At 41.9% G+C, this 13,747-nt stretch overlaps 1 protein-coding gene across 1 annotated transcript in view; it reads right to left on the bottom strand.

Moving 5' to 3' along the window:
• PGM2 (phosphoglucomutase 2) overlaps positions 1-13,747 on the bottom strand; it is a 32,848-nt gene that overhangs the window by 9,011 nt on the left and 10,090 nt on the right. Inside the window, exons 4-12 of the mRNA XM_012644508.1 lie at positions 12,805-12,889; positions 10,609-10,692; positions 10,285-10,478; positions 8,044-8,233; positions 6,898-6,995; positions 5,478-5,658; positions 5,294-5,387; positions 4,109-4,238; positions 3,305-3,494 (exon numbers count right to left, since the gene is read on the bottom strand). Of these exons, the coding sequence (XP_012499962.1) occupies positions 3,305-3,494; positions 4,109-4,238; positions 5,294-5,387; positions 5,478-5,658; positions 6,898-6,995; positions 8,044-8,233; positions 10,285-10,478; positions 10,609-10,692; positions 12,805-12,889 (1,246 nt within the window). The remainder of the gene's footprint in view (positions 1-3,304; positions 3,495-4,108; positions 4,239-5,293; positions 5,388-5,477; positions 5,659-6,897; positions 6,996-8,043; positions 8,234-10,284; positions 10,479-10,608; positions 10,693-12,804; positions 12,890-13,747) is intronic.

A 13,747-nucleotide genomic window follows, 5' to 3' on the forward strand; every position in this document is an offset into this window, starting at 1 on the left:
ACTCGGGAGGCTGAGGCAGGAGGATCGCTTGAGCCCAGGAGTCTGAGGTTGCTGTGAGCTAGGCTGACGCCACAGCACTCACTCTAGCCCGGGCAAAAGAGTGAGACTCTGTCTCAAAAAAAAAAGAAAATTAAGTAAATTTGTGTACTACCTTTTACCTTCCTAGTTCTATTAAAGTTTCTTAAAGTTTTGTTAAGAATGAAACACATCATTTCACAAGAAATTGACTTAAATAGACTAATAATATACTAATAAATACACCCAAACTAGATATTTCACTGTTACAAAATGAAATTTTGCTCAAAAAAAAAAAGTCCATAAAGAGTTTTTTGGTTTTTTTTTTTTTTTAAGATAAAGCTTCTGACAGGTGTATTTGTAGTTGACAGCCCCCAAAACTCCAATAAAATTACAGAAGTATTTAAAAAAGCATAAACACGAGGGCAAAGAGGCAAAGAAAAGACAGCAGTTGGTGGGGTTGCCAACCCACTGTGCAAGTCAGGAAACAGACGTCAGATCGGAACGGTCTGATGGGACATAAGACAATGAAATCTGAGTGTCTGCAGGAGGAGACACGGACAAGAACCAGGACAACGTGCTCTGCAGCATCCCGGCCAGGCCCAGGAACCAGGTACAGCAAAGGGCAGGTGTGAGGCAGAGGTGGAAACAGGAGCAGCGTTTGAAAGAAGCTGTCGGAGCCTCCCAGATCCTCGCCCCAGCCCACGCAGTCGGGAAACCACCTCTTCTCTATCTCTGCAGGAGATGGTTTAATTCTCTGGAGACTGAACCAGGAAGGCTCAGGAGCTGGAGACACAAGGCACCACGGAGGGCAGGGTATGGTGAAAACAGAGGGATCAAGTGAAAGCCCCCAGCTAAGACACCCAGCTGTGCCCCAGCCACGCTTCCAGGGCCTTGGCATCCCAGCCTGTAGCCCTCGCACACACTGTTAAGGCCAGGCGTCTCCGGAGAAGCCCTCCAGTGGGGGCCCCGTTAAAAAGACGGCTCGCTGCCCAACATCCCCGAGTGAAGGGAGCCACCTGGCCTGCATGAGCACACAGAGCCACACGCACACAGTGTTCGATCCGCTCTTAAGTGTCCAAAGGACAATCAAGGGTCACCAGACTTTTGGGAAAAGACATTAAATAAAACAAAGTCCAAAACAAATTAAAAAAAAGAAATTGGAGGAAATAAAGACAATAGAGGAGAAAAAGATCTACATTTTTAAAAGCCGTAATTAATATCCTTAGAGAGATAAGATATCGTGTACATAAAAAAAGAACAGGACACTATTTTTAACAAATTAGAGAGTAAGAACTGAAATAGTCAAGAGTCGCTAAAAGCTAAAGTTGAGGGAATCTCCAGAAGTGGAGCACGGGGACAGGGATGGACGCCAGGAAAGAAAGCGGGGCAGCAGCGTGCCAGCTCCCACAGCCGGCGTCTGCCAGGACTACCTAAGAACGGGAGAACAGAGAACACGGGAGGGAGCTGCTTAAAAAACCAATTAACTAGCCCCCCTTCCCGACGCATAATCAAAAAACTTCTCAAAATTAAGACAAATAATTCTCCAGACCAAGTGCACAGGAAAAAATGGATAAAAAGAGACCCACACTACTGTCAAGTTTTCGAACCTGAAGCTTAGAGAAAAGTTCCTAAATTTTTCCCAGAGACAAAAATAAAACCAAGGTGCATAGAAAGGACTGAATCAGTGTGGCATCCACATCCTTGTTCCCAGCACACGGCAGGCTTCAACTATTTGCTGAATGAATGAATGACTGGAGGCTCCCCAGCCACACTGGAAACCAAACAATAATGGAGCAAAGCTTTCAAAGCTGTGAGTCAATAAAGTGTGAGGACGCCATAAGGCATTTGCAAACCTAATGCTTCCAAAATTCTGCCTCCCACTCGCTTCTTCTCAGAGAGCGTCTAGAGGATGTGATCTAGGAAAATAAATACAGAAAGAGTAAGTAAGCCATGGGGTCTAGGAGCAAGGCACTCAACCCTGGAGAATGACAGCTGGCCCAGCCCAGACGGAGGGCCCTGCAGGGAGGCCACTGGAAACAGACCACGAGGAAAACCCCACTGCGAGGTTTTTGAAGGATTTGGGAAGAACTAGTGATAGTTACACAGAAATCCGGGCGAACAGGAGAACAAAGCAACTCTTAATTACAGGAAATACAACTCTTTATGCATATTAGGGAAACCTAATCAAAATACACTACTTGGCTAAGCGGGCAATGATAATCACTAGTCATAACAATAAAGGCATGGAATCTGATTTAACCAAAAGCTGCAGTATATGTATTGTGAGGACAGAGAGGAAGGGGGAGCATTGAACATAGAAAGTGTAAGAACTAAATCTTTATCTCAATAATAGAAAATTGATAAATTGTAACACTGACAAGTCAAAACATTACCATAAAAGCACATTATTTAGGAATCTGGTCATAAACACCCGGAGAAACCACCGAGAGCGAAGGTGGCTGTCTCGGTGGCACGGCAATGAGGCAGCAGAAGGCGGGACTGCTATGTTTCATCACGACCTTCTTAAATATGATTTATCTTTTAAAAATATATCGGGGGGAGATGAAAATTAAAAACGTAAAAAAGTAAATAGCAAAGAACACGTCTAACCTCTCCTAAAGATATTCACACTCTGCTTTCCCCAGCCCCCAGCCATGGCTGGCAATTCTCTTCTGCCACCTTTGTGTCTTCTTTGGACTCCCATGGGGATTCCACATGGGGTGAGGAAAGCAAACTCATGCTTTACAGACCCCATACTTTCAGAGAATAGGGGAAAACTAACTGGAAAGCAAATAGGTCCTCAAAGTGAGGACCAGGGGCATCAGCATCGCCTGGGAACTTGTTAGAAACGCAAATTCTTGGCCCCCACGCCAGACCTGCTCAATCAGAAACTCTGTTTTAACCAGCCTTCTAGGTGACTGATGCTCCCTCAAATGTGAGCACTGCTGATGGGGAGAAAAAACTGGGTCCTGAGTCAAAGGACCCAGATTCTTCCTGGACCACAACCAGCGAGCTGTGCGACCACAGCCAAGTTCTGCACTTCTGTGTACCGATTTCCTAAGGTGCTAAATGACAGTGTTGGCTTAGATGACGAGTAAGATCTCTCTTAGTTCTAGCCCATGATTTTTACCTTTCCATATATTTGTATAGCTTATTTATAATCATGCCTAAATGCCTAAAATCAGTTTCAATTAATTATATGATTAAATAAGTTAATCTACTCAAATGATTAAAAAAAAAGAAAACAGAAAAAGAGGTTTAGTTGATAAAAGCAAACATTACTTACAGCTTTTTTATCAGGTTGGCTATCATCATAGCCAGTTGTAAGGTCCCTAATGGAAGAAATTTCAAATTTGCCACAAGTTTTTGGATAATTATTTTTTCCATCACAGTTTCTGAGGTTTTCAAATAATTTTTTAATGATGTCTTGATCATGGCAGATAAAATAGGAAGCTTTGGTAATATGGTAGCCATACCTATAAAAGAATGCAAATTTGTATAACATGAGGAACAAAATAATTCCACAGAGTGGACATAGGATGTGTGTATCAACCAGTGTGTTCCAAAAAAATGAAACAAATAATCATAACTAACGTCAAAGGAATAATTCAGCATTAAAAAAGAGGTCCGACAATCTACCCCAGGGATCACAAAATGACACAAAATGCCTTCTGCCTGCGTTTGTAAATTCAAGTTTTATTGGAACACAGCCCCATCATTCCCACACTGGCTTTCTGTATTCTCCGGATGCTTCTGTATTACACAGGCAGACTTGAGTAATTGCTACAAAGACTGAGTAGATATATTATGAATACATTTCATCTTTTTTGACATTGGTCACTTAATGACTAATTCCATTAGTCATTTCTGTGACTAATGTTCTCATTTGTTAAGAATTAATGCAATCACAAATGGTAATCACTAATAAGTGGTTAAGTATCAGAAGGAAAAGGTAATCTCTTACTTAGTCTTTATAAAAAATAGACTTCATCACCAAAGAGCATTAGAAAAAATATTAGTGTCTCATGCACAAGAACATAATAGAACAGTTAAAAGTAAGACTTTAATCAAACCGTCAACAGCAACTTACTCCACATAGATGGCCTTCAGCTGCTGAGACAAAGACAGATTCTTGCTTGCTAGAAAGCTAGCCAGCTCTGCGCTTATGACAGCGGCACTGACCCCGTCTTTGTCCAGAACGAAAGGGCAGCACATGTATCCTGCAGAAACACATGTCACAGGCACACCCTCAGGAGGGGGCTCCTGCACAGTGCCATGTCTAACCACGTGTGTGCATGTCGAGGTCGCACAGTGTTGAGTGTACGCATGTTTCTCGTTTACCACCACACATTAAAGAGTTTAGCCCAGTGCCCAGCACACAGCAGGCTTTCGAGAAGTATTTGCTGAAGAACCTGTGAGGAAGGTTTCCTCTCCTGGCCAAATGGGGCTCATTCACTAGCTTTGTTGCGACTCCCTCCAGCTCACAGGAAGTGGTTCCCAGTTGTTCTAGTCAACATTTATTTCTTCTCTGAATCCCAATATTCTTGTTAGTTACATTATTCATTTTGACACCTGGGCCTCTTACACTCTTGTGTGGTTACTAACTAGATCCATATAAGCTGCTGCAGGCTAAGGTCAGTGTCATCCATTTCTTTCAGAGTCACTGAGTAATAGATACGCAATTAATATTTGATAAACGAATGTTAAGAAAAGTTTTTTATTAAAAAACTAAAAAGCTATAGAGACACAAGTCTGCCAAATCTGACAACAAAAGAGCAAAAGCTGAGCTATTATACTTTATTCAATGAGTTAAATCATGTGTGTATGTTGGTGCTGCAGGGAATGTACAGATGAATATATTAAGAAATAAACTTAATGCAGATTAGTTTTTACTAAAGTAATAGCTAAAAAATTTTTGGCACAAACATGAATGTCAAATTTCTATCACGCGCTCTCCTTTCTGCTCATTTATATCGACAGTTTAAGGTAAGGGGTTATTCAGTCATTCTCACTGGACTTGGTGTCACTGTCACCTGGACAAAGGATTCCTACATTAATGGCTTGATTATTTGTAAGATACTCCTTTTTGCTGAAAAATATCTGAGATACTAATTTTGGAGCAGGACAGTTCAACGCTCAACCTGAGCACTACAAAAGCAAAGTAAATTGTGTGTTCCTGTTTCACTGTGGCTCTTTTAAACCCAAATCCAAACCTTTTCTCATTTACTTACATTCTATATTAACTGATTTTATGATCCTCATTATCGCATCTTACCAATAGCTTCTTCAAATGCAAATAAGACAGTTTTCCCCTGGTCTATTAGCTGTTTGGCTCTGTTTCCCATCCACTTAAAGCCAGTTAATGTTTCCTGAAGGGATAATCCAAAAGAATAAGAAATGCCTTAGATCTTCTACAGAGCGAAAGAAAGGAAAATGAGCACGTCCCACAAATACCTTACCTCAAAATGAAAACCCTCCTTTAAGGCAATGGCCCGCAAGATTTTGGAGGAGACGGTGCTGGACAACATGTATGCGTCTTTGAGGCCATTGCGATCCTGGTTCTTTTCTTTCCAAGAAGTAAAGAGCCACCAACCCAGGAGGGCCCCCAACTCGTTGCCTGAAAACACTCTCCATTCACCCCTGAAAGAAAAAAATACTATTCATTTCCATGATCTTAAGGAAGACACTAGAAGTCACTGGAATAGGACAATTAAGCAAAGAAGTCTTAAAGTATTTTCTGCCAGTCTGTTTTTGTTATTCATCATCTTTAAGTAACTGGTCACTAATGTAACTACCACTCATAAACACTGTGTGGCTACTACATATCACCCAGTTTGCCTAGACACACATCCTGTCCAAAGATTCTAATTTTATAGAATTATACTTATTTTTAAAGAATGTCAGTGATGACACATAATGCTTTTATTTTAATCTTTGGCAAAGGCTTTGGTTTTAAACATAACAGAAATATGCTGGCAAGATTCCCCCCATGTATAAAGTAAGTTTTGACATCTCAACTTTTGGACTGGTCAGTATTGCTGATTCTGAGAGGTGATAGCTTAGCATTCCTTAGGATCCACTTCGGCCCTAAAATTTTCAGAACATCAAAGAACAGATACGTGATTTCTGTTCCTCCGTGGTCCAGGTGACTAGCAGTAAATCTCACATACTGTCACGTATCCCCTGAGCCTAACTTTCTAAACACTGATATAGAATTGAAACTGTTTTGTCATAATCTAAAACCCCATCCCTTCGGCAGTACCCCACGGCCCCCAAAACATCACATAGGCTGTTTGACACCCAAAATTGCTTGAACCCTGCCTACCTTTCAACCTTTTCTCCCACTTACTTTCCTTTGTACGAACTCTATCTGTGGTCAGACGTGTCTTAAACACTGTGCCAATACCCACAGGCATTCCTCTCTGGTCTGTCCAAACTAAATTCATCAATCCTTGAAGGTTCAGCTCCTTACCAAACCCAATGGCAAACACTGAACTGCAAAGCCGGCACCAAAGTACTCTGCCCTCAGTAGGCACTGAGACATCACTTATGATATATTCAATTATAAATTTTTTCTTCCTCTTCTTACCCCTCCCCGACCCCTCTAAATTATAAATTAAGGGAAGATCACAAATATGAACTTCAATTCCAAATACATACTGGGTTATCTACTCTACATTACACTTGCCAATCATGTAACACCCCTACCTTGCCCCGACTAGGTCAGTATCTCACTCTGCATTAGAAGACTCCACAGAAGGTTCAGTGAGATGATCATTTGCAAAATAAATGGGAAATGTTTCCACATAGGTCCAGTGACCTCAGGAACATTTTATTGCTTTATATTTTCTATAATATAGGTAATCACAATTAATTTACCTGTTTTGCTTTTCTGCCACAGCAAGTCTATCAGCATCTGGGTCATTCGCTAAAACAATTTTGGCCTTGGTCTTCTCAGCCAAAGCAAAAGATAAAGTCTGAAAAAGAGTATGAAACTAAAAGATTACTTAAATCAAGAGTCAAGGCCGGGCGCGGTGGCTCACGCCTGTAATCCTAGCACTCTGAGAGGCCGAGGAGGGTGGATCGTTTGAGCTCAGGAGTTCGAGACCAGCCTGAGCAAGAGTCTCTACTAAATAATAGAAAGAAATTAATCGGACAACTAAAAATATATAGAAAAAATCAGCCGGGCCTGGTGGTGCATGCCTGTAGTCCCAGCTACTTGGGAGGCTGAGGCAGAAGGATTGCTTGAGCCCAGGAGTTTGAGGTTGCTGTGAGCTAGGCTGACGCCACAGCACTCTAGCCTGGGCAACACAGTGAGACTCCGTTTCAAAAAAAAAAAAAGAGTCAAGCATATGGTAGTCTTTAAAAACATTCAGTTCTTTAACAATTAAAAGAGTACTTTCCCCAAATGAAGGCTGCATTTTATTTCTGGAGCTGGTCTTGGTTGGGCACACATTACCGTCTTAAGTCAGAGATCAGATAACAGGAGCATCCGTGTGTGGCCCAAGCCTGCCCATGTGATCCGCTGCACGCAGGACAGTGCGTGTGCGACTGGACGGCTGTTTGCGGGCATTGCCACGCGGTCCGCCTCACAAACAAACCAAACGGCTAATGCTCAGAATGTCACTGGTGCTCCAACCTTTAAAATGCTATAGGTCTGTAACAATGTAAACAACACTTCTTCATAGCAGAAAAACGATAATTAAGGAATAAAGTCATAATACGATAAAACTCCATTCTATTACTGTTTTTTTTGGCATTAAGGAAGCACAGTAAATTAAACTAAAATTACATTAAATTAATTAAATTTAAAGTAGCATTGAGATTTCAGCTCTCAGATCCCAATGCTAGGATATCTAATTTGAAAGATCTTTAAGAAATGAATAACTAACAAATACACACATTTCCAGCAATGAAATTAGTTATTCTTCAGCACAATGAAAACACATAAAAACATATTTTACTTGACAGTAATAGCTTTGAATACAAAAGGTAGATTTTAGAATTTTAGAAAAATGTGATTACCAAGACACCTTTACCCTCTTCGGGATTCGGGTATTTCACCGTTGGAAACTCAGGATCAGGATCTTTCTGTTCAGCGACAGCCTCGGGAGGAACAAGGTCAAAAGCCTTGAAAGCCGACTGCACGAAGTCATGACCCACCCCGTGGACAGAGGTGTGCACAAACTTCACCTGGCTCTCCCTGTTCACGCTCCTAGAATCAGACACACCACGGAAAACGATAAAAGACAGAAATATGCCTCTCGCACCCGGAAGGTTTGCAAAACGTCAAGGAGCCAGAGTCATAAGAATGTAAGAAACTGATGTAGTAAGAATATGCAACTGAGTATCTTTCCAATCCCATTAAAAAAACCCACTCTCTCTCAAATATACATAACCCCCCGACATCCTCAAGTGTTAAATTTTACTCTGTAGTTATTTTCAGCAAATGTGATTATTTACGGATTCTCTTTTATGGAATAGCTGTCACATGCAGGGTAGGACACAGCAGAGAGCCTCCGGCTCCGGTCCCAGCACGAGGCTCACGGCTGGCCTGTGAGGCGCTGAGTGCGCCAGCGCCAGGGCTGCATGTGTTCTGTATGAGCTTCAGAAATGACTTTCAAAATGTCCCTTTTAACAAAACGTGATGGGTTATCCCATACAGGAACATATAAAAAGTAAAACTTCCCTTTGCCAAGTAACAATCCAGTTTGGCAAAGTACCATGATCTAGGGACTTAATGTAGAATAACAATAAACATCAAAATTGAAAGAAGTTATAGAAAAGTAAACATAAGATTTTTAAAACTTCCAAAGCTCTGACTGCTAGAATCTTAGGTTATTATCCATTTCTTTTGGAAATCAATAAACAAACAGGTCTTCTCTAAGAGAACAGTGGTTTAAAACAAACGTACTTTTGAAAATAAAATGCATCTAGTAAAATAAATATGCAAGATCAGGGAGGACGAATCTAAAAAAAATCTCTCAGATATTAAAATATATTATAAAACTATAATAATTAAAACAGTTTGCTACTAGATATAAAAAGGCAGACAAAAGGAACAGAATAGAGAGTTCAGAAGTCGATCCAATTTGAAATGGGAAATGCATATTTGAAGCAGTAAAGCTTGGTGGCTAACATGCTCTAGAATCAGACCCAAATTTAAATCGCGGGAACTCTGTCACTTATGAGCGGTGTGACTGATGCCTATTTGCTTACTCACACTTTGCTGCAGTTTTCTCATCTACAAAACAGTAATGCGCCAGAACTCACCCTCAGCATTATCGTGAGGATTAAAATGAAAGTGCATGTGAAGGGCCTCTAGCAATTATCTTATATATAACAAGCACTTGATTAATGTTAGAAACTGCTTCATAAAGGTATCATATCCAATTAGCCAAAAAAAGAGACAGATTCTTCAATTTATCGTATTGGTACAACCGCAAACCTTTTAGAAAAAAACCAAATCTGCTTTCCTACTTTGCACCCCATACAAAATTAAAAATTACCAATGACTCAAAAGATTGACATATCACAAAATGTAAACATGAAATTTTTAGAAAAAACATGGGGAATTTAAAAAAAAATAACTTTTGTCTAGAGAAAGTCTTCCTAAGTATGACATAAAACCCAGAATCCATAATTAAAAGATTAATAAATGTTATCAAACTTTTAAAAACAGTTCAGCAAAGTTTCAATAAAAAATTCCAAAGGTGGCTGGGCATGGTGGCTCATGTTTGTAATCCTAGCACTCTGGGAGGCAGAGGCAGGAGAACTGCTTGAGGTCAGGAGTTAGAGACCAGACTGAGTAAGAGCGATACCCCATCTCTACTAAAAATAGAAAAATTAGCTGGGCATGGTGGCACACGCCTGTAGTCCCAGCTACTGGGGAGGCTGAGGCAGGAGGATCGCTTGTGCCCAGGAGATGGACGTTGCAATGAGCTATGGTGCCACTGCACTCCAGCCTAGGCGACAGAGCCAGCTACTGCTTTTCTGTTTATACTCCTTCAGTGACGTATCATCTACAGGTGCTTTAGTACTACAACAGCAGGGGTGAACAGTTGAGAAAGATTTCATATGGTCCTTGACACCAAAAATATTTACTGTGTGCCCCTTTAAGAAAAGTTTGCCAACTCCCAGTCTACAGCCTCTAAAACAAGATGCACTATATGCACCAATTAAAGAGAAAAATTTCATGAAAATTGATAGAATTTGGCTGCATCACATTAACTTAACTCAAGGTCAGTGAGGACACAATGCATTTACCTGTGGAAACAGTATTTTGTAAGGTCTTCAAAGTAGTCTTTGCTGACAGAAGCACTCGGGTTGTGAAGAAGCGGACTGCCGTCAATGAAAGAATCGTCCCAAGCTTGAGGCCACGGCTCTAGATTTTCTTCAATAGCTTGAGAAATCCCTTTATCGTGAGGAGAGATGATCTGAGCTCCATTATCCCAATAGACCTAGAGACCCCAGGAACACATTCGAAAAGTTTAGAGCTAATGAAAATACAGCATCCATACCTACGCCCCCAACAGTAAAGGTACAGCATTCCTACAGAAGGACATGAATGTGGAGAGAAAAATAAAATACCTTATAGCCATTATCCTGCTTTGGATTGTGCGAGGCAGTTATCATGATTCCAGCACAAAGTTTCAAATGTGATACTGCATAGGGCTGTAACATAGCAGGAAATAAAAACAAACAGTTTTTAACAAAAAATTAGATATGTTTACAATGTCTATTGTATACTGTTTGTGTCAACTTGTTCCCTTTCAATAAACATGGTATATAAATATCATGTCTCGTCCAGTATTTTTGTGCCACATCCAAGCAGCATACTCTCACTACCCGTGGAACTAACTGGCTGCTCGCATTTCCAGAACGTGTGTCCTAACAAGAAAGGGGAGTAATTTCCTAGGCGTCGTCTTCTCATTCTGTCTCCTACCTGCTAGAGCTATAAGACGGTCAAACAAAAAAATGGTCTAAACTTCTATTCCACATTTTTTTTTTTTGGTAGACAGGGACTCGCTCTTCACCAAGGCTGCAGCGTAGTGGCCCGATTATAGCTCACTGCAGCTTCGAACTCCTGGGCTCAAGCGATCCTCCTGTCTCGGCCTCCCAAAGTGCTGAGATTACAGGTGTCAACCACCATGTCCAGCCTCTGCGTTCTTTTTAGGTTTCTGTTTGGTATAGGAGTTTATAAATTCCGTTTATTCCCTCCAACTGCTTCGCCTTCTCCTCTTTCTCATTTGCTTTTAAGGAAAAGGTTGAGAAGAAGGTAGAGAAAACAGAGTGCTCTTATGGGTTGTGCATTTATCTCTCACTCCAGGGTTAAATATCCCTCCCTTACATTGTGACTTAGCTCCCATCTTTACAAGAGACTGCCCACAATGGGGGGAGGGGCTGGAATTCCCCCTGAGGCTGCAAATGAGATTTACTGCACACAAGCAGCCTGAGATTCGAACCACCGGTCCTCCCCAAGCTGCCCACCAAAAATCACTGCAGTTTCCTGTCCTCTTGAAAGTTCCGTTACATCTCTCAGGTAACCTGGGGCAAAGAAAGGGGAGAACCACTCCTCGGTGTGGGGAAATGATCATGAGACACTCATTTAATTCATGTCTGTTATAAAAACAATAGCTATTAATACTTGGTACAGAAGACAATCAGGATGCTTGAACACACTGCAATTTTTCCATCAAACTATGAAACTTGGCCAGGCATGGTGGCTCACCTCTGTAATCTCAGCACTTTGGGAGGTTGAGGCAGGAGGACTGCTTGAGGTCAGGAGTTCAAGACCAGCCTGGGCAACACAGTGAAACCGTCTCTACTAAAAAAGTAAAAATAGCCAGGTGCAGTGGCGCACACCTGTACTCCCAGCTCCTTGGAGGGCTGAGACAGAAGGATCCCTCGAGCCCAGTTCGAAGTTACAGTGAGGTGTAATTGCGCCACTGCATTCCAGCCTGGCTGACAGAGAGACACCCTGTCTCTAAAAAAAAACAAAAAACCAAGGAAACTTGAACTACATTTGGGTGTGACACAGAGTGTGTCCCGGGCTATTTACAATCTGGGCGGTGTTGCGTCTCCCTGCCGGCGCGCTAGAAATGGCAAACACAAAACAAGTGGGACTGACTTCAGTATCTGTGCGCTCCCGTGTCTACTTGACTGCAAGTCACTGCATCCAAATCGTTTCCTAGAAACATGTATTCTCAGCATCTGGCCCAGCTCTTAAATGGTCTGACTACATCAAAGCAACAGCTTTTCTTTAGATTCTGCTACATGAAGAGTTTGATAAAATATCTTACTCACACATGCCAAGCATGCTCTCTAGAGGTGTGAACATGAATAGCATTTAGCGTGAAACATTTGTATAAAAGGCAGGTGCATCAATTCGTCAAAAATATTCATGATAAGACAGGATTTGAGGTGAATTCAGATTTAGACACAAGAAGTTTCCTAATTGTGATAGCTGGAAAAAAGAACTACGCATCAAATTAAAAAACAAACAGACAAAACATCATTTTGCTAACTTGCTAAAATACCTTAGAATGCAAGCAAAAGGAAAATTGCACATTTAAAAAACCAATTCTGATGAATCAAAACTTGAATACCAGAGAGAAATTACTAGGATGTGGGGGAAGCATTCCTGGCGAGAGAAGAGAATGCCTGATAAATGCTGAGTTCTGTCATTCAAATAGTCCGAACCAACGGCCCTCCAGACTGTAAAATTCAGCCAAGTCTCATCCCTGACCCCGTGACAGGAAATTATAAAAGGAAGCAGTTACTTACCACAAAGGGGGTTGGGGTTATGTCGTTAAAGAGGTGTACGGGAATCCCCCGACTGATAAATGTGGTTGCAGCAAGTCGGGCAAACCTGGGGACGCAGAGTGACAGGGAAGAAAAAGAGAGTCAAGTTGTCAAGACCTCAGGTGACAGGAAGAAGGAAATGAATGCCTGACACTTCCCTAGGGAGAACACAACAGCCAGATCAAGGACAGCATTTATTCCAAATCTTTACATTGGCACAGGACATTAAAGCTGGAGAACCCTTAGAAGTCATCTCATTCCACCTCTGTTTCGCAGAAACGGGACTAAAGCCAAGAAATCCAGGCACCTTGCCCATGTCCGACAGCCAGTAAGCAGGGGGCCAGGTCGCTCCCAATCTCTCAGCTCACCCGCCGTCCAGCTCAGTGGTTCCCAGCTGTGGTCATTCTGCCCCCTATCCCCTGAAGTGTCTGGAGACGTTTTTGGTTGTCATGCTGGGGAAAGGGGGAAGGTGCTATTCGCAGCTAGTGGGTAGGGTCAGGGGTGCTGCTAAACGCCCCACCCTACAATGCACAGGGCAGTTGCCCACAACAAAGAATTATCTAGCCAGTGTGAAGTCATGTCAATAGTGCAGAGGCTGACAAACCCTAGCCCAAACCTACCACAATCCAGTATAAACTATGCAGACCAGAATTGGACTAGAGATGGTTTTACTTGAAAGACATATTGGTTTGCATGTGTGTACACACACACACACACACGCACACGCACACGCACACACATGCGCACACACGTCTTGGTTCCAACTAGCCTTTAAAAGAAAACTTGAGGCCAGGCGCGGTGGCTCACGCCTGTAACCCTAGCACTCTGGGAGGCCGAGGTGGGCGGATTGTTTGAGCTCAGGAGTTCGAGACCAGCCTGAGCAAGAACGAGACCCTGTCTCTACTAAAAATAGAAAGAAATTAAT

Source organism: Propithecus coquereli, unplaced genomic scaffold (assembly GCF_000956105.1).
Source record: "Propithecus coquereli isolate 6110/MARCELLA unplaced genomic scaffold, Pcoq_1.0 Scaffold213, whole genome shotgun sequence".
Taxonomy (NCBI): domain Eukaryota; kingdom Metazoa; phylum Chordata; class Mammalia; order Primates; family Indriidae; genus Propithecus; species Propithecus coquereli.